The 27,733-nt window shown below is 34.2% G+C and overlaps 1 protein-coding gene across 1 annotated transcript in view; it reads left to right on the forward strand.

Annotated features, from left to right (window-relative positions):
- Dgkepsilon (diacylglycerol kinase epsilon) overlaps positions 1–27,733 on the forward strand; it is a 153,615-nt gene that overhangs the window by 64,455 nt on the left and 61,427 nt on the right. Inside the window, exons 6-7 of the mRNA XM_090406725.1 lie at positions 797–942; positions 22,663–22,717. Of these exons, the coding sequence (XP_090262851.1) occupies positions 797–942; positions 22,663–22,717 (201 nt within the window). The remainder of the gene's footprint in view (positions 1–796; positions 943–22,662; positions 22,718–27,733) is intronic.

Consider the following 27,733-nt stretch of genomic DNA (forward strand, 5'->3'; position numbering starts at 1 on the left):
AGACCAGGATAGGTTGATTGATTCAATCAGAAGCGCCTTAAGAAGTCTAAAATGTTAGAGATGACAATATTCAAGTGCTGACAAGTAATCGACTAATTTGAAGGAAAACTATTGATAGGAGATTAGTGATAATGGAAACTTAATCATTGTCATTGTCAAATATTGTCATAGTAGCCTATACACACTTTGAGGGTGCATGTCAGGAAAATGATGAATTTTATTGAGTGGTCATTTCAGTTTTACTCAGATCATTTATAATGGTTAAATTAAGGTTAAATTAATATCTTTGTCAAAGGTTTGTCAGTGTTCCATAAACTGTACGTTAACTTTTAGACACATTTGTCAGTTTTTCACAAAAGCAGTACCATTCATTAGAACTCTATGAATTCCAGTGACTTTGTTGTTGGCATGATAATTCTCTCAACAAAAAATAAATAAATAAAATAGAATTTTTGACAATCAAAAATTCATTTGTGAATAGTTTCAAACATTGTATGTAAACAGCTATATGTCTAGTAGAGCAATGCATATTTGGTCCATGTGCAATAAATTTGAGTGTTATAGGCCAAAAAATTTTGCCACGTTTAATGACAAAATTATGCACAAGAAGACGTCTAAATTCCAACCTCAGTAATAAATGATATTGCTGTACAAGCATGCTAATGCAAAATGCATAATTTTATATGATTGTAATTATTTCTTTACTTGTTTTGAGTTGATTTAGTTATCTTTTTTAAAGTTTGTGTTTGATTAGTATATGTATTATTTAATGGATTTTGGTTTCTTCAAACTATAGCCACAGCCACAAGTTTGCATTCTGCCTTTAGGGACAGGCAATGATCTTTCCAGAGTATTAGGTTGGGGTTCAGGTTATTCTGGAGAGGTAGATGTAAAAAAAATTCTTGATCAGATGGCAAGTGCTGCTATAGCTAGATTAGATAGGTATGTAAATTGAGATGTTTCTATGATCTGTAATTTTATTTTTTGCACAATGTTTTCTGTCTTTGCTTAACTGAAGAATATATTGAAGAAATTTTTGTTTCTTTTATATTAAAAAAGTAGGTTAATTATATGCAGTAATTAAGGACAGAATGATCAAATGTAAAATTGTGATTGCACTTATCAGCCTTGTTGAGTGATTTGATAGCATTTTCACTTGACATCTGGGAAAGTGGAAATGTTCATCATCACCGTTAAACTCCTGTTATATACCCTTAGGGGACAGGAGAACAGGATACTATGTTATTACTGCTAACTGCGTATTGAAAATGTTGCTACAAATTAGTCGGTTAACTATCAGAACCCCAGTATTGTTAGAACTTATTTTTGGGTCTTTTAAGGCACTTCTAACTGCATCATTCCACCTAACTTTGGATTTTCCAGTGATTTTTTTTTTTTTTTTCCTGCCATCATGCTGTCATCGAATACCTGATTTCCTAATCTTTCCTCTACTATATCACATTTTCTCATGCATTCCAGAATGCAAAGAACCTGGCATTTTCACATTCCAGAATTTAGATTCCTTCCTAATCTGTTCGTTCCCATAATTTTTCTCAGAACTCTTGTATTCAAGATCTCAAGCCTTTGATTAAGTGTTTTACTTCTAACTCATTTCTCGTATCCGTAAGTTATATTGCCGTTTGCCTTGGTTTGAACACTGTCTTATATTGTCAATACTGTCAGCAGTTTAATGCTTGACTAATTTTTTTTTTCTTGTTGACTCCTCACCATACTAGCTTTGCTTATTTTATTTCTATATTTAATTTGTCATTTTCACTAAAACTTTTGTGTAAATAGCTGAAGCTTTTACTTGTTCTGTAGCTTTCAGATTCAAGAGATGTTTTCAGTTCTCTTGCCTGTTTTCATTTTCATAGTTTTTGATTCCTGATTTTCATACCAGATATGTTATAGCAGTATGACAAGGTTATTTAATTAAAAATAAGATTTTATTTATTTAAGAGTATAAGATCTGCATGAAGAAAACAGCTTGGTTTCGGATATCAAAATTGAATATCTACAATTTTGATATAAGGTTTAATGTCACTTCATAACATGATCCATATAAACAATGAATAACAGTGAAAATAAGGTTCACCCTTGTCACGTGTGACTTAACATCACACCATTGTCCTGTTCTGGTCTCTTTCAACTAAAGGTGACTGGTCTCATATGGAGGTAGAGGGGTTTTTTTTACTTGGAAATTTGTGTTTTTCATCCCTCAGAACAGGCAAACTGACCCTGTGAACACACATGGATACAGCCACTTACCACAATGTGAAAGAGATAGGATCCTTACACCTGTAGTCAACCATGAATCGCATCATGGTAGTCAACCCTCTGGACGGAGATGACACATGATGATGATGATGATGATTTCTGGTCTCCAATGTGTTTGATCAAGTTTTTATTTCTTCCCAGCTCTCAGATCTATATATCAGAATTGGTTTGAACACTGTCTTGTATGCAGCCAGTTTAGTGTTTTGACTAATTTTTTTTTATTCCATATAATTTTATTCATTTGACTTCCACCATACTAGCTTTGCTAATTCTTTTGTCTATTTTCAAATTTAATTTGCCATTTTCACTAAAACTTGTGCCTAAATAACTGAAATATTTCACTTGATATGTAGGTTTTCATTGAGGATGTAGTTGATGTTTTTAATGTTCCTGGCTAGTTTAATAGTTATTTTTCTTTTTATTGCATTCTCATATCAAAATTATGACAACGGTTATTCAATTTAGTTAGGCATACCTGTACTAGTATATTTAGGAGTATAATATCATCTGTATAAGTAAAGAGTGGAGATTAACATCTCCAGTTGTTATCAGGTTTATTTTCACTTTCCTTGATTATGTGATCCATATAGATGATGAATAGCAATGCAGTAATGAGCATCATTGTCTCACACCTGATAAAAAGTTGATAAAAGATCAAACCATCTTCCTGTTCCCTCTTCAATTCTAATTGTGACTTACAACTCACATAGACTATGTAGTAAGAAATTATTATTAATCAAATTATTAAGAAATGAAATACAGATCCTTGTTATGTTCCCATGATTTGTGGGCAAGGATCTCCATATATTTTTGGAGATGTATGTCAATGTCTTCCTTTCTTTTGCTTTCCCTAACTTCTTTAATAAATCTCTTTTGAAAACTTTCATGCTTCACAGATGATCTCATCATAGAGCACTGATGATCTCATATTTAATTTTTCTTTTCATCTCCAAACGTTCATCTCTCTTTTTTTGGATCCATGAGATCATCAGTGCTCTTCTGTCTGTTCACATCTCAAAACCATCAATTTCTTTCTCTGCTCTCTTTCTTGTTTATTTATTGTCCACGTTTCTGCTCCTTAGAGGAAAGTAGACAAAATAGAGCATTTAATCTATCTTAATTTTTTTTTTTTCTCTCTTGATGTTTGTATGCTTTTCATTCTGGCAAATGTTGATTTTGCAATTTCTGTCCTTCTCATTTCGATTTTCTATCCTCTATAATTAAGTGTTCTAACTCTAACATGTGACTTGTTCTATAATTTGGTTTTTTAACTTTGGAATATATTTTTCTTTGCTTACTATCATAACTTTAGCTTTTTTGGAATTTAATATAATGCCATGTTTTTTTTTTACTATGTGTATTTTATTAAATGCACATTAATTAAAAATTGACTATTAATTTTACACATCTTCCTTTCTCTCTCTCTCTCTCTCATCATTTAATAAGATATCATCTGCATAATGAAGATTATTTATATTTCTTCCTCTTGTTTTTATTCCTTCCATTTCTATCATACTTTCAAAAATTTCTTCACTGCAGAGATTGAGCAACAGGAGATGCTTAAGGGTCAAGGCTGTATAACTGAAGCAGACTTCCACATAACCTTTGAAGGAATGCAGAGAATTGACCAGAGCTTCTGACTTAATATCCAATCCTCACCTTCTCGTGGTGTACCCTGTTAAGTATCTGCCTGGATACTGAACGAACGAGGATGGGCTGGCAGTTTGGGATTTAGTTGACCAAATTGTATTCTTATTGGCTTAAACCACAAATAAAATGATGGTAGAGCATGACAGAATTTCATGCCGGCTGGGACGTCGCCTGGTTAAACAAGGCTCAAATTGTTTTCACCAGGGATCCAGGACGAACAGCGAAAAGTCAGCTACTGGAACAAATCCAAAAACATATCCTAACTCATCACCAGAGTTCAAGATCAGTACTATCAACATAAGAAGCCTGAATAGCAAAGAAATAGAGCCAGCTTAGGAGTTGGATAAGTACCAGATCGACATAATAGGGATGACTGAAACAAAAAAGACAAAAACTGGTGAGATCTTTCTAGGCAATAAATACAAAATGTTATATTCAGGCATTAACAATCAGGGAAAAGAAGGAGCAGCTATAGTATTCAACACACTTAATACGAGGCTAATCTCCTTGAATGCAGACAATATCAAGTGGAGTGATGTGGGCAAATATCAGAATGGGGAACTAAACAATGAGAAATTTGTGCCTATAGTCCCACAGAAGGTTCTATCAAGAAGTGGAGGAATATTTTGAGGCTTTAGAGAAAGCTGACACAATGAAAAAAGAACAGTTGGTCCTTGTTAGTGATCTAAATAGCAGAGTAGGAAATGATTGTCAGACACAGAAAAATATTTGGGGAAAATTTGGAGAAAAGAGCAAAGCTAATAGTAATGGCAAATACCTGTTGGATTTCTGCTCAGGACATGGACTGGTTATTACTAACACCATGTTCCAACATAAAAATGTGCACAAATTCACATAGTCTCATTGACTATGTTATTATTGATAGTGATTTTTTCTCCCTGGTGCAGGACACTAAAGTGTATAGACGATTTGAAATTGGAAGTGTTCACCATTTAGCCTTGAGCAGGATAAAATTGAATTTCATATTGAAAAGAAGAACATGTAAGAAAGTTTTAAAGGGAATAAAAGATGAGTAGCTCTCGAATATGAACTGTAGACTAAAATGCACAAACATTATTCAAGAAAAAATGAGAGTTTGAGAATAGGAACCAAACCTTGAAGATTCAGTGGTAAGCCATGAAGAAAACATTGATTGATTCAGCCAGAGAGGCATGTGATAAGGTTGTGTGCGAGGATAGGAAAATCAGAACTCCATGGTGGACACAGAAAGTTAAAGAGGCAGTGAAGGAAAACAAGAAAGCATATCAAAAGTTCCTGGCAAATAAGTCAGATTGTGCTCTTAGAGAATACAGAGACAAATGTAAGAAAGTTAAACATTGTAAAACTGGCTAAACAAAAGTCACAGGAGGACTTTGGCAAGAACATAGAAAATAGATATCAAGATTGTAGCAAGATATTCTGGAGGTTGTTGAAGAAGCTCAGAAATGGAGGAAAGAGTGCTGTAAAAGGAATTAGAGATGATAAAGGTGACATGAAAACAAGAGACAAAGATATCCTTGAAGTATGGAGTAATTACTATGCAGTCAGGAATACATATCCATACTTGAAGTAGAAAAAGCTATCAAAAGTCTGAAATATGGAAAGGCAGCAGGAGTAGATGATATTCGACCAGAAATGCTCAAGTATAGAGGTATAAAAGTCACACAGTGGCTGTACTGCATAGTTCAGAAGGCCTGAAAAGAGGGACGAATTCCAGATGATTGGAGTAGAGCTCTCATAGTACCCATATATAAAAAGTAAAATAAAACTGAATTACAGAGGCATTTCATTACTGAGTGTTCCTTGTAAGATATATGTAAGTATACTTGAGAAACGGTTGAGAAGGATTGTGGAAGAGAAGCTTGGTGAAGAACAAGCTGGGTTCAGGCTAAATAGAGGCTGTCAGGATCAGATTTTCACTTTACGACAGATAATTGAGAAATCATGGGAATATAACAAAGATCTGTATTTAAGTTTTGTAGATCTGGAAAAGGCATATTACAAGGTGCCAAGAGAGAAGCTATTCCAAACGCTACAGTTATATGGTGTTAATAGGGCATTATATCAAGCAATACTTAGTCTTTATTTGAGTTGTTAGAATTGAAGGAAGTACTGCAGTTAGAATTGAAGGAAGTACTGGAAGATCGTTTAATGTTAAATCTGGTGTGAGACAAGGATGTTCATTATCCCCTCTGTTATTCATTATCTATATGGATCACATTATGAAGGAAAGTGGTATTAAACCTGATATCAAAATTGGAGGTGTTAATCTCAGCTCTTTGCTTTATGCTGATGATATGATACTTCTAAATAAATCTGCTACAAGTCTGCAAGATTCCATGACTAAATTGAATAACTGTTGTGATAGATATGGTATGAACGTCAGCATTAAAAAGACAATGAAAATAGGCAGAATCACTGAAAATATCAACTGTGTTGTGAATGGAGAACCTGTGGAACAAGTAAAACATTTGAGTTACTTAGGCACGATTTTAGTGAAGATGGTAAATTAAATATGGAAATAGATAACAGAATGAACATAGCTGGTATGATAGGAAGTCAACTGAATAAATTTTTATGGAATAAGAGAGAAATTAACCAAAACACTAAATTAGCTGTACACAAGACAGTGTTTAAACCAATTTTAACTTATGGATCTGAGAGCTGGGTTAGAAGTAAAACACCGAAGAATAGAGACTGCAGATATGAGAGTCCTGAGAAAGATTAGAGCATGAACAGATGGCATCAATGGGAATATCATATTAAAAACGAGGATATTAGGAAAGAATTTGATATTTTCAGTAACCAGGAATGCATTAACAGAGCTAATCTCAGGTGGTATGGTCACTTATTAGCAAAACAAGTGTTCTCTGCCAGGTTGGCAGGAAAAAAACCCAGAGGAAGACCAAGATAATATTTTGATTGATACAGGTAAAAAGTGCCTTAGAACAGTGCTTCCCAAACTTCTTTATGTCAGGGCCTCCTTTGGAAAAATTTAAATATTTCATGGCCACCCCCCCTCGAAAAAAATCGTAATATACACATATATTATTATAAAGGAGAACTTATAGAACTTTTATTGTATTTATATTCAATACAAAACATACATAGTGAATATTGCAAAACTCAAATGCAAATATTACATTTTTAGCATCTTACATACATTTGACATGGCACATTATTCTCATATTTTTATATAGATAGATATATTATTGTACATTTGCAGTACAAGCCCATGAAACGTAAAACGATTAGTAATAAAGAAAGAATTAAAAACATAAAAGAAGTTTAATAACAATTTAATGTGATGGATGTGTTTCAATACTGCTACACCAATATCAGGTGAAATATTTGAAACTGCAATTCTTAGATTTCTGCTTTGAAATGAAACTTATATGAATAAGCATATATTTACTAATATTCATTAAGCGCCGAAATACTCAGGAAGCAACATTTGTGAACCTGCACCAATGTGTGATTTTTTCCATTAAAATATAAAAAATAACAAAAAAGAAATAATAAATAATAAAAATTAAATACGTTTCTTTTAAGATCAAAAAATCTACTTAGACTTAAAAGATTTTAAATTTGTTTTCATTATTTCACGGCCCCCTCAACAAAACCTAAGGCCCCCAAGGGGGGCCACGGCCCACAGTTTAGGAAGCGCTGCCTTAGACGACAGAAATATAAGACCTGATAATATTGGAGTCTTGACATTTAACAGACTGATTTGGAGGAAAATTGTAGATAGGAAATTAGTAATGATGTAAATTTTTCATGTAGTACTATCATATCCTCTACACCCCTTGAGGGTATATATCAGGAATTTGATGATGATGATATATATATTGTCAGTCTTTACCACAGTGTGTCAGAAATGAACTGAGGAGAACTGTGATTGCAAATGATTCAGTAAGAAGATTGTGTAGAGGTGATATGCAGTATATTGATATGTATATATATATATATAGTGGCTGATGGTCATAAGGTTTGTACTTGCAAGATGGTTGCACCTGAATGGTTTTGGTGTCCACCATTTGGAGAAATTATTTGGTGAAAGATAAGTTTTCCATGTGGTTTGCCTAGTGGCTGTGCACTTCGCAACCATATGCCTGGGAAAGGAGTGTTCTAGGTTCGATTCCCACCAGTTTATCCTGGGTTTTTCATCCCACAAAGCAGGCAAACTGGCCTTGAGAACTCAGCCCCACCATGTACAAAGGATACACCGTAGGGCTGACCACCTTGTCCCGTAAACGGTTAATGTCCATTGATCAGAAAACCCTCGACACCGCAAGGTAAAAGAGGGATAAAGGAAAATGAGATGATGAGAGATAAGTAGTTGAAATTGTGAATGTAATGAGAGAGAGAGAGAGAAAAAGCAATAGCTTGTTATGGATGATGATGATCACTAACAAAGAAATACGTGGTTATTTTGTCAAGAAAGTTAAGTGCATTAAGGACATTCTGGATGACTGAACAATGGAATCATGTTTCCCTAGCTTGAAGATTCATGGTGTGACTGAACTTTCACACTTGGCTACCTGTTTGAGCCAGTCATGTTATAAGAGTTCTCTGAACACCTGTCATCCAGGTAATCACCCTACATTCACACAAAATAGAATTAGTGATACATGCCTAATGGGAATGATGTCATTAGAATCAAATAGAATGCAACAGGTTATCTTCAGGAAGCACTAACAGGATAGGAAGGATGGGGAAGTTTTGATAATGATTGCAGAAGACTTCAAACCAACTAGTGTGGAATTCCCCAGTGATAATGGTATTAGCCTTGTGTCCACTGCCTGTATTGCTCGTGCAATACAGGTAGTTGGCACAAGGCTGTTTGGTATGAGATAGAGATTAACAAGACAAAATGCATGATCAGATACTGCTGGTGTTACTACAGGACACGGTTACCTGAAGAGGACTGTGAGGTCCTCTTCAGATAACCCTGTATATGCAGATAAACATAAGGTTTATCTGCATATACAGATAAACCTTATGAATACATAGAGGACTGTGATTGTGGGAAATTTAAACAATGAGGATATAGGCTGGAGGGAGGAGAGATCATCCAAATTGAGAGAAAGGAATTTATAGAATTACTCAGGGATAACTACTTTAAAAGGAGCATATATGGAATTGTAAGGCAAGTGATTATAATGAACTGAGAAGGCAGCCTCTTTGCATGATAGTGGAATCTGCAGAGCATGGGAGTTAGTAAAAGGATGTTTGAAGGAAGCAATATCTGATTGCATTCCCAGAGTCATTGGAATAATCACATGGGAATTAAATGAATAACACTTTAAACCAACAGCTGCATATAACCAAAAAAAAAAAAAAAACTTTAAATCAAATATCACAAAAAGAATGATGGTGAAGTTCGGAGGACTATAAAGAGCAGGCTAGAAGACGATGGTGAGGAAGGTCGAATCAAATTATGAAAAGACGTTAGATAAACAGGCTGAAGAAAATCCAGAATTATGTAACAAGTAAAAAGAAGAATGATCATGGAAGAATATCCTTAGCAACGGTAGATCACAGAAAGGTAACAGATCTATTAGAAATAATGGAGTTGTTTTTACTGTATACATTGGAAATAACTGATCATTCACCTCAATAAAGTATACATTCCTGGTAGAACCACTAGCTATCTGGATGCCAAAGGAAGTGGATGAAAAACTAAGGTGGAAGAGGTAGAGATATTAAGATATTACAATAACTTGATTTGAATACAGGCAATTTGATTGGAAGGGATATTGGCACTGGTGCTGAAGGAATGTGTGTGCATCCCTTCAGCACCGGTGCTTATTCCTTGACACCAGAGTCTTAATACATGTTTGTTTCCTAATGAGTAGTATGAGAGTAAAATAATTCTAATATAAGGGTGGAGTTAGGACAGATGTAATGAATTATAGACTAATCAATATTTCTGAAGTGGTCATCAAGGTTTTGGAGAGGCTGATTGGGAATTGCATCCAGAGGTGGGTACAGCACTGGGATCCTCCATAGTGAACAGTATAGGTTTGTTAAAAGCTGGTCTTACTTTAGCAATCTTCTTGTGTTCTATACTTGTTGGATTTTGCCATGGCAGTTAACAGAATTCCACATGAGGTTATGCAAGCTCATGGGTATTCAGAATAAATTTGCCACTTGAATGACTGACAGTAATGTATGGGGTGTGGAGTCTAATTTTTTTTAGGCAAGATTTTTTTTTAGACACATGGTAATATTTATATTTTATTTTATTTTGTCAGTGAACTTTTGCAATGCAATTTAGAAAAGTTAAGTTTCAGCTCTCATGGTTAGATGAAACGGATCATGTGTGTGCGTGAGTGTGTGTATTTGCCCACACTGTCTCCTCTCCACACACATCCATCAAATGTGAATCCTATTTAGGTGGTAAGTGGTTATTGTCACCCAGCATGAGACCACCACCCTTCTTATGGTCTGACATGGTTTAAAAAGACCAAATGTGGTATATTATGTACCATGTTTGGTATCTAGGACAGGACTTCTGGTTCTCACTCACGTACTAATGTACTGTAAGTTTAGTGTTTGTGGCTGGAATTCCTATAGCACATTACTGCCATATGTGAGCTGGGATTCAGAGAGAGAGAGAGAAGAAGAAAAGTAGCAAGTTTGGTATGTTAGCATTTGGACCATTAATGATGATTAGTGGCCAAATTTCCCTTTTCTAGACATTAAGAACTTTTAGGTAGGTTTTTGATGTGTATCCCAAATGTGAAATTGTATTCTGAGGTTGGATGAATTTTGGATTTGCACAGTTACTTCTTACTTGTTCAGCTACTAGCTGAACAAGTAAGAAGTGACAATTTGAGAAGAAAAGAAGAAAAGTATTTTAGAGGCAGAGTAAGATATAAATATGATATGCTCATTCAGGAAAGATGGACAATAAATGTTACCCAAGGAAAAAAAAGAGAGAGAGATCTGATCTTATTTTATGATTTCTGTAGTCTCCTACAAAATTTGTCAAGTTTTGTAGTGAGATTACAAAAATTCACTATAGCACATTATGCACTATAACAAACTATTCCTATGGTTATTGTGTTATGGTAAATTTTTGTTAAAATTGCATTGTGTCTATGAGGCTTCAAATTGACATGTTTTTAGCAGTAAACAAGATAGGACTGTGTTTTGGTAGCCTTGAAAATGACTATGTTGGCCTTGTCCCATTGAAATATGGTAGGACGATCAGTATTTAATAACACACTGATCTGCTTGCATATTCCTATAATATTTCAGTAGGACAAGGCCAGCCTAATAATTTTCAAGGCTACCAAACAGTCCTATCTTGTTCTTCTAAAAGATCTTTGATGCTTGGAATAGTTGAGCAGTGCACAATCTGTAGCAGGATGGAATGCACTTCAAACTCTGTCCATAGTTTTTGTATTCAGGAGGAAAAGATAATTTATGTATAGGTGAATGAAAATCTCTTGGGCATTTCTGTATTAGTGGAGAATGATGAAAGGAAATCATATAGCATGAAATGCAGTGAATGGCGAGAGGAATCTGGTCACACAGGATAGAAGGTAGACCACAAAATAGTAATGTGAATATCTCTAGAAGATCCTGAAATCAGGGATGATTCAGCACTGTAGCAGGGTATATCAAATAAGCAAGAAGAATAGTGCATAATTGTGCATGGAATTTTGTCAAAAGAGGTCCTTTATATATATATATATTTCAGGCGCAAACTTAATTGTTTGCATACTTAGGATTAGGAGTAAAAATAACCAAGTTTATAAAATTATTTGGTTATCCTAATATACAATATCCCCAAGATAAAAAAAAAAAAAAAAAAAATTATTATATATATATATATATATAGGAAAATGAGAGTTAAAATAATAGAATAGACCACCATAACATTTAGTGAACAACTAGAGAGAAAAACTGTATCAGTGACAAGAGTAGAAAGTAGATCATGAATGGTTAAAAGTTTGCACTCAATGGCTTTTGCAATAGAAGATTGAATTATCATTTGTACAAGAGATGAGTTTTCTGCATTTGACCCTTTCAAAGTCTGATTTGGATTTGTTGATTGTTGCAAGCTTTTTGTCTCAAACCACTTGTAGTATACTGAATTTTTTCCCTTAGACTGTTTGGAATGCTTAAAAGATCAAACAGTTGGTGAGAATTTTGAATGGAGTAAGAGCTTAAAATTTACATTCCAGCAAACATTTCTGCCACCTGACCATGGAAATGAAGCATAGAAGTCCTGGAGATCATTCCACATTGTTAGTGTTCTAGTGCTAAAGGACACAGTTTGAAACTAGCGAGTCCTGATTAGCATCCTATATTGTTGGATGAAAAGAGGCTTACAGGTGTTAAGTTGGAGCTAGCTTAAAATGACTTAAAGATTTTTGCTAAGTTAATACAGCCATGCTTTACAACCATTGAGGTTTGGAAAGTGTTTTTGCTGCTGTTCGACTCCCAAAACAGTCTCTCTAATAATGACTTCTTTAGAACACTGATTTTCTTCCATTTGTGTGAAGTAGTATCTAAAGTATGGTGGCCTGCTGGTTCTGACTTGCCATAATGATGATAGCAAATCACATCCAGGAGTCTTATAAAGTGCCTGTTAAAGGACCTTATACCAACAAGCATTAGATACTTTATACATTCCTGGATATGATCAAGAATGGAATTTGTCCTCAGGTGAAGAGATGAGTGTTCTTAATTTCATATGTGGTTTGAATGTGGAGTTTATATTCATTAAGTAATCTCTGTTTTCTCTGATTTTCCTTAGATATATCTTTGATGTGCCAGCCTGGCTGGCCGAGTGGTTAGCATATCTGCTCTCCAGCCACAAGGCTGCGGGTTTGAATCCCGCCGTGGGCATGGATGTTGTGGAAATACTAGTGGTGGTGGTTGGTGGTAGATGGTGTTGGTGTAGGGCAGTCAGTTGGTGGATTGTGTGGTGGAGACAGAGTTGTAGAGTAGATGCCCTCCCTCGATGTGTCTTTGGACTCCCTGGAGGTGTCAAATAATAATAATATATAGGATAGTGATAGTTTTGTTGCAGTCTTTTTTTTAGGCTGAAGATATTTGATATTTTATTAGTTTTGTAGGAGGTTAAACCATTGACTAAAAATGTATGTGAATTCAGTGGCAAGAGCTGCATCATTGGGACAGATAATTTTTGGCTCTGTGTATGTGTTAGTGTTTTTAGGAAGCCATATAAGTGATTTTTTGTGTAAATCTCTTAAATGTTTGTCGGTTAAAGATAATAAACTGTTTGAAAGACATGACTAATGTATCTAGGAAAGGCAGGCAGTGTTATGTAATTCTTTTTCAGTTATGAGGCATATTTTAGATTGTTGGTTGTTTCCATGCACTAAAAGTGTAATATTATTTATTTCAAGGTTACACGGTGGTCAGCATTCACTGTGTAGAATTTATGGAGACAAACACACGTTGGCATAATTACTTTATTTACAATTAAAAAAAAAAAAATGTTTTAACCTCTGTATCAAGGTCATCATCAAGAAGACATACATATGCACAGGACACAAGCGACATGATACTACACAAAAGTAAGCTAAATCTAAAATGGTTTTAGATTAGAATAATTCAATAAATCATTTTAGATTTAGCTTACTTTTATGTAGTATCATAAAGATGATGGCCTGTGCATATGTATGTGTGTCTTCCTGATGATGACCTCGATATAGAGATTGAAATGTGCTGTTTTCTTAATTATAAGTAAAGTAATTATTCCAATGTATTTTTGTCTCCATATCTACAAAATAAAAGTGCAATATGCCTGGACTTATGAGCCAAATAGCAAATGCATCATCTATATAATGTACCAGACTGCCAGTTTGAGAGAAGCTATGTTGAGAACTTGGTTCTCTAATTGCTCTATATTTCCATTCCATACAGTTGTTTTGTATATTTTTCTTTTACTGGTGAAAACACAAGCATTAACTGTAAATTTGAATAATCCAAATGTTCCCGAGAGGAAATGATACTTTATAAAATCAAGGATCTATGCAAGTGGTACCTTAGTAAATAATGATGTAGTATTAAAGCTAATCATCATGTTTTAACTTTTTGTGATGTGTTTTTTTTTTAATATTTTTAAAATGAACAGCTTTTATAAAGAAGGAGGAATTAACTGTGAGGGAGCTAGATTTTCCTAACTGCTTAGCAGGTTTATAGGAACTGCCTATACTGTTCTGCTTAGGGATATCACGTTTAAAAATATTTGGGGCCTTGTATATTCTGGTTGGTTCTGCGTGATAATCATTAAACTTGTTAATAATTTTTTTGGATCAAGATGTAACTTTTTTCTTTTGTATATTAGTAGGATCTTAATCTATAATTTACTCATATGTTTGTTGTTGTTATCTGCTTGATTCATTGTAACAGTATCATTCCCTTTATTGGTTTTGATTACCATAAACTTGCTATATAGCTTTTTTTAAAAAAAATAAAAAAAAGCTGTAATGTCATTTTGTGAAGTATCGATTTTAGAGATTTGGTCAGGGTGTTTGTTATATTTAAACAAATGTTGTTGACGTACAGGAGATAGATCACATATTTCCTATTCACTGCAAACATATCATTATTTATAATCATTTTAGGTTCTTTCTTAAGTCTGATAGCAGAGTTATGACTTCAACTGATAGTATTGAGAGCTGCTGGTAAAGTTAGTGATATGTTTACAACATTAGTTTGGTTGGCCCATTGTGGTCTGTTGAAGGAGTTCACAGTTTTTAGGAAAAGGATAGTTGCTTTTGAGATGTTGTATTATAGGAAACTCTTGAGGATCTCATGCTAAAAGCAAACAAATGTATGAGTACTATAAAGGATCAGTAGAACTTTAAAATTCTTTAAGGATACTGACAGGAGAAAGCTTAAATACTTCTCATAACAGTTGCTGGAAAAAGAGAAAGTGTTAGACCCTCATTTAAATGGATGGATGGTGTGTCTGGAGTGACTGTTTTACAGAGAGTTGAAGCAGTCACTCCAGAAAAGTATACAACAGGGCTATCTGTCTGTGACTCATGTGGCACATCACTGAGGATCGGTGTGACCATACAGCATCTGATGATGTCCAATGAAAGTAAGGATGGATGGTTATATCTTTCAACTTTTTTGATTCTTTAGCTACTGCAACTTCCAAAATATTGGTTGCCTGTAGTTTAAGATTTAAATTTTTTTTTGTGTTTTTGTGTAGCACTAATGAAATGTTACTGTGAATTTGACACAGGAATGTTATTAGTGTTTTGGCATCTTTTTAAAAAGCTAACTGTTGAGATACCATGCTAGTTTCAGTTTCCACTTAGATGTTAGTAGTTATTCATTTGAGGTTTTGTGATGGGAGATGCTTGGGATGTTTGAGCACAGCAAAGTTTTTCATATGAGGAGGAGGAATGGAGGCATACTTTTGGTAAGAGAATTATGGATAGGGTTTGTGGTCAATGAGAGGAATAAAAGAATAAAGGTAGGTGAAAAGCATCCCACACTGGTAGAAAATTTTGAAGTGAATACCAGCTACCATTACAATGCAGTGAACCAGAAAGAAAATTGACTACCCAGTTACAAACAGTGGAAGGCTCATAAGATGCCAGTTTACTAAGTAACCCTATGTGTTGGACTTGATCAAATGTCTTAGAAATGTGAAGTGCTACAGTGAATGTTTCTTCAAACTTCTCTATGTCACATGTTCAGAGATGGGCAATTGGTCAGGAGATTTGCTGTGAATGTAGATTGGTAGAATCCATACTGTTGATCAACTGGCTCCAAATGGTGAATAAATTGACTGTTAATGATCTTTTGCACACACATAACACCACTTTTTTGAGTGGGTTGCCTAGCATATATATATGTTACCGCTAAAGTGCATAAATCAGTTATTCTACAGATTATCTAGGTATTGTGCAGATTAACTAGGGTGATCCGTTAACATGCGGAAAATTGTTTCTTTTCTCAAATTACCTAGGTAATCTGCAAATTACCTAGATAATCTTCACATTACCTACTAGGCACTCATTAAAGTGAAAATAAGATCTTTGCTGGAACAACAGCAACGTTTCTGTACGCTTAAATTAACATAATGTTATTCATTTATTTTTCAATATCTAAAGAATCAAGTTAATACAATCAAACAATCAACAAATTAGTTGATAGAATCAATCATCAATCAATTAAAAAACTATAATACAAAGAATCAAACAGTTTAAAATATTATTACAATTAAGGAAATGAATTTGCAAAACATATGACACTGGCAAAACCAAACTAAAAGTGGAGGGAGAGGGGGGAAGGAGTAGGGAAAGGAAATGAGAGAAACAAACTTTTGAACTTTAACGATACAGAAGCCGTTAATGTGCACATTACCTAGGTAAAATGCGGAAAACTCTTGATTCCGCACGTTAACGGAGCAAATCAGTTAATCTGCAGATTAGCTAGGTAATGTGCACATTAATGGCTTTCGAGCTTTAGCAGTAACGTGTATATATATATATATATTTGTAATGTTCTTAACAATGAACAGCTGTTCTAATTTTGTCATTTCAAATGATAGGTTAATTTATTTGTAGTGCTTTGTAATATATAGTAGAGAGATGGTGTATATAATTTGATTAGGGAGTGACACCATTTCTTTTTATTAAATTTTGGCAAAACTCTTTTTAAATTTTTCACTTAAGGGTTTCTATGAGAGTCTTTTGTTCAAAGTACAGTACTGATTGTGACGATGACATTCACACCACTTTGAGTAAATAAAAGTTTTTATAATGTCCAGTTTTTTCATTGTCTTGCCCAAAAATTAAGCATACCAATTGACTGTTATGTGTTCAGTTTATTGTAAACACAGTAGGTGCTTTTTCAGTCAATTCTATGTAAAGTGTTCAGGGCATGATCAGAAAGGCCAGCTTTACCATAGTTATTAAATTTAATATGTCCTTTATGTTCCTTTTTTTCTGATAGGAATTGTGTATCCTGTTTCCCCTGTATAGGGCAAATTACAGGTACTGTGTATACGGTATGCCCCAGGGTGGGACAGCAGAGGAAGTTGATCCTTGGATAAGCTGAGTAAGTTCTTTAATTTTGCAGGAGGTTTAAAGGTGGCATTAAGGTTGTATTTCTGCCACCTTTATACCACCACTATACCCCATACTTATTTTTATTTATTTATTTATTTTTCACTAGAGGTCAGGCCAGTAGAATAATCGTTGATCAAATCATTGTCTCTTTGGCATACTGTTTGAAATATAATATAGCTTGTCTCTGTATATATATGTGACCAAATGATGACCTTAATATGAAGGTCAAAACATTGGGAAATTAAAATAATTATTTCTAACATGATTGTAGTCTCCATAATTTGTTTGAAATAAAACCTGATCGCTGTGTAACACTAAATGATAGGATTGTGTTTTGTGTGTGATTAAAAATAGCCTCCTAGCACTTAAGTCTTAACATGTGAGTGGTGTTATCCATTAGGCTTTATAAAGCTTTATTTTTTTAAAAATAAAACCTGATGGATTCAAATCTAATGGCCTTTGTGTTGACCCATTTGTTAAAGTCTTAATTGGTGCCATCTATTGTTGGATAAATAGAGAGAACAAGTATTAATTTGATCTTAAAATGAGTCTCCCAGAATTTCTGGTAAATTAATACAGCCACACTCAAGGTTTGGGAAATATTTTAAAGCTGCTGCTCATTTTAAAAACAGTCTCTCTGACTTATAATATCTGTGTAGTACTTTTGTTTTTTCATTTAATCCTTTGTGAGGGGGGGGGTATCTAAGGCATGGTCTACTAGTCCATAATGATGGTGCTGAATTTATTTTTTATGTTCTATGAGACAGATGTCATCAGTTTTCCTGTCTGTCTATGGTAAACAAGGATTTTAGCTTATTAATGATTTCTTTGAATCAAGACACAACTTTTCTCAATAATTTAAAAACTTTTGTGTATTTTTGAGATCTTGATTTATAATCTGATAAATAGAATGATCATTTAGATGATTCTGCATTGTTATTAGTAGCTTTATTACTTTGGGGACTTGCAGTGTTTTCTGTATTTAATGGTTCCATTGAAATACTGTCACTTAATTTAATGCATATTTAACTTTTGAAATAATCTTAAAAATCAAAGCTGCTTAACTTTTATTTTTCTCTGTTACTTTCCATTACTTTAAATATTTGTCATATTACTTTTACCACATGCAGAACAAGTTAGCTATTACAGAGCACCAAAAACCTGAATAGCTTTCAGTGATATGTAATAGCTAACCTGTTTGCAAAGTTTGAATAATCAAAACATATTTGGGGCCATTTAAACTTTAAAATTTTGAATTTAAGTGGTGCTTAAGGGTCAAAGCTGTATAACTGAGAGAAGACCTCCACATAGCCTTTAAAGGAGTGCGGAGAACTGACCAGGGCTTCTGACCTAATGTCCAATTCTCACCTTCTCGTGGTGCACCCTGTTGGGTATCTACTTTGATACTGAGCGAACGAGGATGGGCTTGCAATTTGGGATTATAGCCGACCAAATTGTATTCTTATTGGTTAAACCAAAATAAAAAAATGATGGTACAACATGACAAAATTTCATACCAGCTGCGCTGTCGCCTGGTTAAACAAGGTCCCCGTTGTTTTCGCCAGGGAACCAGGGCAAACAGCGAAAAGTCAGCTACTGGAACAAATCTGAAAATAAACCCCAACTCAACATCACCAGAGTTAAAGATCGGTACTATCAATGTAAGAAGCCAGAATGGCAAAGAAATGGAGCTAGCTGAGGAATTAGACAAGTACCAGATCGACATAATAGGGGTGACTGAAACAAAAAAGACCAAAACTGGTGAGATCTTTCTGAGCAATAAATACAAAATGTTATATTCAGGCAATGACAATCAAGGAAAAGAAGGAGTAGCCATAGTATTCAACACAAAATACGAGGCTAATCTTCTTGAATGGCAGCCAGTCTCAAGTAGAGTAATGTGGGCAAATATGAGAATGGGGAACTGGACAATGAGACTTATTTGTGCCTATGGTCCCACAGAAGGTTCTACTAAGGTAGAAGTGGAGGATTTTTTGAGGCTTTAGAAAAAGTAACTGACACAATGAAGAAGGAAAAGTTGGTCCTTGTTGGGGATCTAAATTGCAGAGTAGGAAATGGAAATGATTGTGAGACATACAAAAATATTTTGGGAAAATTTGGAGAAAAGAGCAAAGCTAATAATAATGGCAAATATCTGTTGGATTTCTGCTCAGGACATGGACTGGTTATTACTAACAGAATGTTCCAACATAAAAATGTGCACAAATTCACATGGAGAGAAGAGGCAAGGAATAAGAAAAGTCTCATTGACTATGTTATTGTTGATAGTGATGTTTTCTCACTGGTGCAGGACACCAGAGTGAACAGAGAATTTGAAATTGGAAGTGATCACTATTTAGTCTTAAGCAGGATAAAATTGAATTTCATATTGAAAAGAATAACATGTAAGAAAGTTTCAAAGCGAATAAAAGTTGAGCAGCTCTCAGATGTGAACTGTAGACTAAAATACACAAAGATTATTGAAAAGGAAATGAAAGAGTTTGAGAACTGTAATCAAACCTTGGAGATTCAGTGGCAAACTCTGAAGAAAACATTGATTGATTCTGCCAGAGAGGCATGTGGTGAGGTTGTGTGCAAGGATAAAAAAATGAGAACTCCCTGGTGGACACAGGAAGTTAAAGAGGCAGTGAAGGAAAAGAAGAAAGCATATCAAAAGTTCCTGGCAAATAAGTTAGTTTTTATACTCTTACAGAATACAGAGACAAATGTAAGAAACTAAAAAGTGTGTAAAACTAGCTAAACAAAAGTCATGGGAGGACTTTGGCAAGAATATAGAAAATAAATATCAAGAAGGTGGCAAAATATTCTGGAGGTTGTTGAAGAAGCTTAGGAATGGAGGAAAGAGTGCTGTAAAAGGAGTTAGAGATGATGAAGGTAACATGAAAACAGGAGAAAAAGATATCCTTGAAGTATGGAGTAATTACTTTGAAAAACTGCTAAATGAAACAAGCAGTGATGACAGCACAGTGATAAAAAACACTGACCAGGCATGCAGTCAGGAATACATATCCATACTTGAAGTAGAAAAAGCCATCAAAGGCTTGAAATGTGGAATGGCAACAGGAGTAGATGATATACGACCAGAAATGCTGAAGTATGGTGGTATAAAAGTCTTACAGTGACTGCACTGCATAGTTCAGAAAGCCTGGACAGAGGGACGAATTCCCGATGATTGGAGTAGAGCTCTCATAGTACCCATATATAAAAAGGGAAATAAAACTGAATGTGAGAATTACAGGTATTTCCCTACTGAGTGTTCCTGGCAAGATCTATGCAAGTATACTTGAAAAACGGTTGAGAAGAATTGTAGCTTGGTGAAGAACAAGCTGGATTCAGGCCAAATAGAGGCTGTCAGGATCAGATCTTCACTTTACGACAAATAGTCGAGAAAGCATGGGAATATAACAAAGATCTGTATTTAAGTTTTGTCGATTTGGAAAAGGCATATGACAAGGTGCCAAGAGAGAAGCTATTCAATATGCTACAGTTATATGGTGTCAATGGGGCATTATATCAAGCAATACTTAGTCTTTATTTGAGTTGTGAGTCAGCAGTTAGAATTGAAGGAAGTACAGGAAGATGGTTTAATGTTAAATCTGGTGTGAGACAAGGATGTACATTATTCCCTCTGGTATTCATTATCTATATGGATCACATTATGAAGGAAAGTGGTATTAAACCTGATATTAAAATTGGAGATGTTAATGTTTGACCCTTTATGCGGATGATGTTATACTTCTTAATAAATCCGCTACAAATCTGCAAGATTCTCTGAATAAATTGAATAGCTGTTGTAATAGATATGGTATGAAGGTGAGCAATAAAAAGACAAAGACAATGAAAATAGGCAGAATCATTGAAAATGTCAACTGTGTTGTGAATGGAGAACCTGTTGAACAAGTAAAACATTTCAGCTACTTAGGCACTATTTTTACTGAAGATGGTAAATTCACTATAGAAATAGACAACAGAATCAGCAAAGCTGGTATGGTGGGAAGTCAATTGAATAAATTCATATGGAATAAGAGAGAAATTAGTCGGAACACTAAATTAGCTGTATACAAGACAGTATTCAAACCAATTTTAACTTATGGATCTGAGAGCTGGATCAGAAGTGAAACACTTGACCAAAGACTAGAGACCGCAGATATGAGAGTCTTGAGAAAGATCAGAGGCGTGAACAGATGGCATCAATGGCAATATCATATTAAAAATGAGGATATTAGGAAAGAACTTGACATTGTCAGCATCCAGGAATGCATTAGCAGAGCTAATCTCAGGTGGTATGGTCACTTAAATAGAATGGGAGAGGAAAGATTAGCAAAACAAGTGTTCTCTGCCAGGTTGGCAGGAAAACGACCCAGAGGAAGACCAAGATATAGGTGGATTGATACAGTACAAAGTGCGTTAGATGATAGAAATATAAGATCTGATAATGTTGGAGTCTTGACAAGTAACAGACTAATTTGGAGGAAAATTGTAGATAGGAAGTTAGTAATGATGTAATTTTTTCATGTAGTACTGTCATATTCTGTACCCCTTGAGGGTACATGGCAGGAATTTGATGATGATGATGAATTTTGAGTTTTTGGTTAATTTGTTTTTCCTTTGCTTGCACCACTGATCTTCAAAGTATCTACCTGCAAAATTTCTTTTTCTACAAGAAGTGGATAAAGATTTTGATCTGTATGTAGCCATCTGGTAAAAATTTGAGGACTTCTGTACTATTTTCTCTCTGACTAGAAATGTTATCACATATTTGAAGAAAATTGGCTTTCAATCAATACCTTACTTTAAAAAATGGGATCCATTATGTTTTGCATTGCACTATGCTGAAATAATGAAAAATGCTGTATGCTAAAAGGTCAATTTAGCATAATTTATATTTGTGTTAAGCAGTGCATTTAGCTCTGTTAAATAGTTAACAACTTTATTGTGACTCTTGAATCGTGAAACAAGCATAGCCACTCAGTACTGTGCTGAAATATTCTTATATTTCAGCACAGTTTTCTCATCTGGGGTATTCTCATCTGTGGTCAAACTAAATAACCATCCTTTCTGAAGATATCACCTAGTTAGCATACAAGAGCACTTGTATGCTAACTAGGTGATATCATCAGAAAGGATGGCTATATAGTTTGACCACAGATGAGAAAACCCTCGACACTTCTGCACTTGGCAGAAGAAGGCAAATTCATTCTGATAATAGGATAATTAATCCATGTCATGGGATGAGCGTTTTTTATTATTACATGTTGGAAAATTAAACTTTCTTTTATGAACATTCTAGTTTTTAAAGTCGTAATAATTATTTTGCTTATATAACAGTTGGAAAATTTTACGTATGAAGCACGTGATTTCATGTGTTGTGACGAATTTGTACATTCCTTATTCTTATCTCCCCTTCAACATGGATTAACTCTTCTTGGCACTCTGCCAGCTATGGTTCTCTCAACTGTGGGAAGACCATAGTATGATCTTAAAAGATAATTTAAAAAATAGTAATATGAATAAGTAAAAAGCACTTGCAGTGAAAGAGTGTTGATGAAAAAATTATTACTGATCTTTTGATCTTTTTTAATGAAATATGTATTGTATAAATGTGTTCTAATTTTATTTTTCATTTTTGTTTTAGATGGAAAATTAAAATCCAGCCTTCTAGGCATTTAGGAATCCGTTTGCCTTCAAAGGTATCTTTTTGTAGAAATTTGTGTTATAGAATTATTTTTTTTATTTTTTCTAATCAGAAATAGTTTGGAATTTCTTATGATTTTTGAGAAAAATGAAATATTTCCCCCCCCCCCCACTATGTTTCCAATTTTGATGGTTGGGCTGAGAAACCAAAGTTTGTGAAGGGAATAGCACTTATTCCAGTTTACATATAGTGTGCATGAATTTTGACATTTGCCTATTAAAAATGTGATTCCTTTGATTGACTTGAAGGAGACTACATAAAAATGTGCACTGTATGAAGAAACATTATTTCATAATCCCCCAGCTCTTTTTGGAGCCTTTAAGCTTGTAGTCAATTGGAGAATAGGATACTGAATTTTAATCAATGGCCAGTTTATAAGATACACAGATTTTGATATCAACTATTACAGTATTTCTATGTTTGTAACTATTCTGAAGAGAACAGTGTTTAAAACCGAATTGCCATCAAATCATTACATCTTTAAAATAGAGTACTAATAAAAAACAAAAACACATAATAACCTTTTAGGATATTTCTTTTAGTGATGAAATACCAATGTAACAAGGTGCAGTTTAGTGATGATCCTTTGGCTGGGAGGATCTATGCCTGATTGCTTCTATCACATTATGTTTTTATTCAACTAGAACTAGCAAACACTATTATAATAAATGCTGTATGAAACTACTGAAAAGCCCTGACTATTTCTCTGGTCCCTACAAGCTTGCTTTAGTGAGCTATCTTACGTAAGAGCTTTTCATCTAAAGATGAGTTAGCTAGTTTCATATGCAAGTGCACTCATCTTTTTATTTTATTTTATTATTTTTTTTTTAAGAGTTGCAGGTTGTTGTTGTTTGGGAATACTGGTCATGAGGAAGGCTGTTCCAGAAGACAGATATAGATGGAATAAAAAAAGAATAGAAGCAAGCTCGATGTGCTTACAGTTGCATATTAAAGGGATGCTGGGCAGCTGCTGCTCTTGTGTAAACAGGTGCAACAGAAAGTGGAGGAATGATGACTGCCAATTCACTGAAGCATTGATCGTGAAAGTACTTGTAGAATAGACTCAGTGCTGAAACATTGTGTCTATGAGATAGAGGTTGAAGTGAATCTGTAAGAGAGGAATCATCTGTGAGCCTAATTGCTTGCCTCTAGATGGTGTCGAGGATTTTAAGGAAAATTTTAGGTGCACCATCTCAAATACATGAGCAGTATTCTAAACAAGGACAGATTTGGGATTTGTATATAGTTAACAGTTGGTTGGGTGTAAAATAGGCTCTTGAATGAAAGAGAATGCTAAGCTTCATGGATGTTTAGGAGGCCATTGATGTGATGTGTTTATACCAGGAAAGACTAGAGGTGTAAAAGAGATCTTCTCTTGTTTGGTGATATGTGTGTATTACTGAGGATAAGGGCATGTGAGTCATAGTTATTGTGAATAGGTTATTTATGTACAGGAGAAAGAGAGCAGTTGATAGAGACTTGAGACACTTCAGCATTAGTGGTGAACCAAGCAGGAAAAAACTTCCAAGAATATACCATGACTTGCAGAGAACAACCAGAGAGAAAGCTAACTACCCAATTACAGAGGGTGGTAGGAAGACCAAAGGATGGCACTTTGTTTGGTGGGTCTTGATGCAACACATGGTTAAAAGCTTTGGAAATGTCAAGGACAAAAGCACAAGTTTCTCCAAACCTCTCCATGGTACATGTCCAATAGTGGGTGATGCAAGCTATGGGGTCACCTGTGGATCTTGAATGGCAGAATCAGTACTGATGGTCGGTGATTAATATTGATGGACCTCTATTGAGAAATTGGCTATTCATGATTTTCTCCATTGTTTTGGAGAGGACAGAGGTGATGTCAATTGGTTAGTAGTTTGATGGTAGACTTCTGTCCCCCTTTTTTGGAATAGGATGAATGGTATCAGATATATATAATGAATTTTAGAGGCAATGTAGGACTGGTGTTAGCTGTGGAGTACAGTGTTTAAGAACAATTGGAGAGATGCCATCAGGACCTGAAGACTTTTTAGTATCCAAGCCATTTAGTAGTTTTCTGATTTTTTTTTATCAAAAAATTATAGGAAGAATACTTGGATTCCATTATAGTAGGAGGACAATTTCCTTGGTCATTGATGCAGTAGTTTGAGGAAAACAGTAATTCCAGGAGGTCAGCTTTATCTTTGGGTGAAGTAACAGTGATGCCATGAAGATGAGAGATAGGTGAAAGTTCAGGTAAACAGAAGTTGCATTGAAGAGACCAGAAGGCATGGCTTCTATTAGGACATGAGGCAAATTTTCTGCTGTTGGCCTTTATGAAATCAAATTTGGATCTGCTGATGATTGATTTGCATATGTCGCATGCTTTGTTATAGGCAGAGTAGGAAGGTGGAGTTCTTGATGCGAGCCATATGCAGTAAGCTGAATTATTTTCTTCAACTGCTTTGATACATTTTCAGTTTTACCAGAGCTTGAAAAGTGAAGAGAAACTATAAAAGATAACACAAACAGAACAGTAATATTAGGATATGCAGATGATATATTATTTGTTGGAGAAAATGCTGAAGACATAACATTTAGAAAATGCAAAACTGCTGAAAAACTAGGATTACAAATCAACCAGGATAAAACTGAATATTTAAAAGTATACAATTCTTGTTGATAAGCTTATAAGTTGGTAACACATGACTATTAAATTATTTCAGGAAATTACAACGTATAGTAAATATTAATTAAAAGAAAACTTTAATCAGTACTTCCTATATTTCGGCAGTGTTACATTGCCATCTTCATGGGAACATGAAAACTATAATAAGTGCATGCAGGCATTAACAACGAGCATATGAGGCAAAAGAGAGTAACTATTATTGTTCCTAGAGTCCTAAAGGTGCACCCTAGCAGGCTAAATTGGGTTGTTTTGGCTGTTGGGCTGAAGTTCTCATGATGCAAGCTTCCCAAATTTGTTGAGATTTGGAAAGTTTTTTAGAGCTGAGGCTGATTCCATGAACAATCTTTCCTATATATATATATATATATATATATTTATATTTGCTGCGGTGTAGTAAAGTGGCTTTACTACACTGCAGTGGCTTTCCATCGTATTCTGTGGTCAGCAAGCCCTGGATGGATATTCTGATATTAGCTATCCTGCCTGTTTGGCCATAGCAGTGTTAATAATTAGAGATTTTTATATACATGTTTATATAGAGAATATTTTATTTAATCTCTTTTTCTATTTTATATTTTTTCTATTTTCTATTTTATTATTTTCGAGTGTACCTATATATTATTTATATGCACAAGGGTTCACTCCAATTGGTGCAATGACCTCTTTTTTACTATTTCTTTCAGAATCCAAATAAATCACTGACTCAAGACCAAAATACAAAATAAACACATTCAGTATAACAAAAACAATACATATACACTTCAAACAAATATTACATAACTACAAATTAATTGGATCCAAGGCCTTTTAAAAGTAAACTTACACTTAAGACTAGACTAAACACTTTCTTTGCACAATGACAAAATGTTCATAACCAGTTTCTTTCTCTGTTAAGACCCTTTTCCAAAGATATGACGTTATTCTTCATTTTCATAGGATCCTTTTTCTTCACTCATGTAGCACACATTTAATTCTTCCTGACTCAATTCTGTCTCCTTTCCAGTAGAAATAATAGTTAGATCCGGCGTCCTTAATACAGATGAAACTTCCTAATCAGAGTTTTCTCGAATATTTCTTTAGAATGTAAATAGCAATTTCTTCTTTTATTCACTACTAATGCTTATTGACAGTCTTAACTCTTTTATTTAAAAAAAAATTGCAGTTCATGATTCCCTTTTTGGAATCCCCTATAAATCTTCCAATTAGCGTTTCCTCCAATATTCCTTTTAAAACGCCTATAGCAATATTTCCCTTTTATTTATCAATACTTATTCCACTTTGAAACTTAATAGTTCCACGATTCCTTTTTCGGAATATACTATTAATTTTCCTCCGACTGTCACATAAAAAAAACTCAAGTTCCTCTGAATCTAAATATCTGCCAGCCTGTGTTCTAATTTCCTTTCAAATGCTATCTTGTTTATTTTTCTGTTACTCAGATACTGAACGCTGTTCTTGTCAGCTGTCAATCACACATCAAACTTCTCGGCGAGCACACACACTCCATGAAAGTGGCAAGCGAGAAACTAAGTACAATGGCTGCCACGGTGTCTCCGTTAGCGACAAGAGAATGTCTTCATAAAACACAACTTAATATTTTAAACTACAATAAATTTTTTTAAAGTAACACAACTATTCAAATTCGGTAAGTACATAAATTTTTAACTGCTTTACATATCATTTTTGACAAAACAATTTCAATAATGGGCACATCGCAAGTGCCAACAATGCGTGTTATGAAACTAAAACTAATAAACATACTAATATAAACAATACGTAAATATATTCAGAATTTTAAATTATGATTATTTTTACATCAGTTTCATCTTTTTCTGAAAATTTTTTTACAGAAAAATTTTAAATATTTAACCTATATCCAACAAAACTTTTAATGCTTATTCCTTGATCTTAAAAAATAATGCGATTCCTGCTGATCATTATTTACACTCTCGGAATCACTAGTTTCAGAATTATCTGATGCTAGAGATAATTCGGAATTTTCTTCTTCCAATTTACTATACTTACAAATTTCATTTCTATACTTCTCAGATATTTCATTTAAACTATTTGAATTATGCCCTAAATCTACAGAATCATCAATGTCAGAATCAAATTCTACAGGTTTCTGATATTCATTATCTTTACTAATTAATTTAGAGGTATTTTCACATTTTTCTGGTTTATTTAACTCCAAATTAACTTACCTGTGATATTCTGCTACTATTTCATCAATGTTAGAGTCAATTTGATTATCATCAATCTTACATTGTACATTATCTGAAATATTGACCTTGGGATTTCTAAAATTTCCTGCACTAGGTTTTGTTTACCCAGATTTAATTT

The sequence above is a fragment of the Typopeltis vanoorti genome, chromosome 17 (assembly GCF_054136105.1).
Source record: "Typopeltis vanoorti isolate ZY-2024b chromosome 17, IOZ_Tvanoo_1.0, whole genome shotgun sequence".
Lineage (NCBI taxonomy): Eukaryota > Metazoa > Arthropoda > Arachnida > Uropygi > Thelyphonidae > Typopeltis > Typopeltis vanoorti.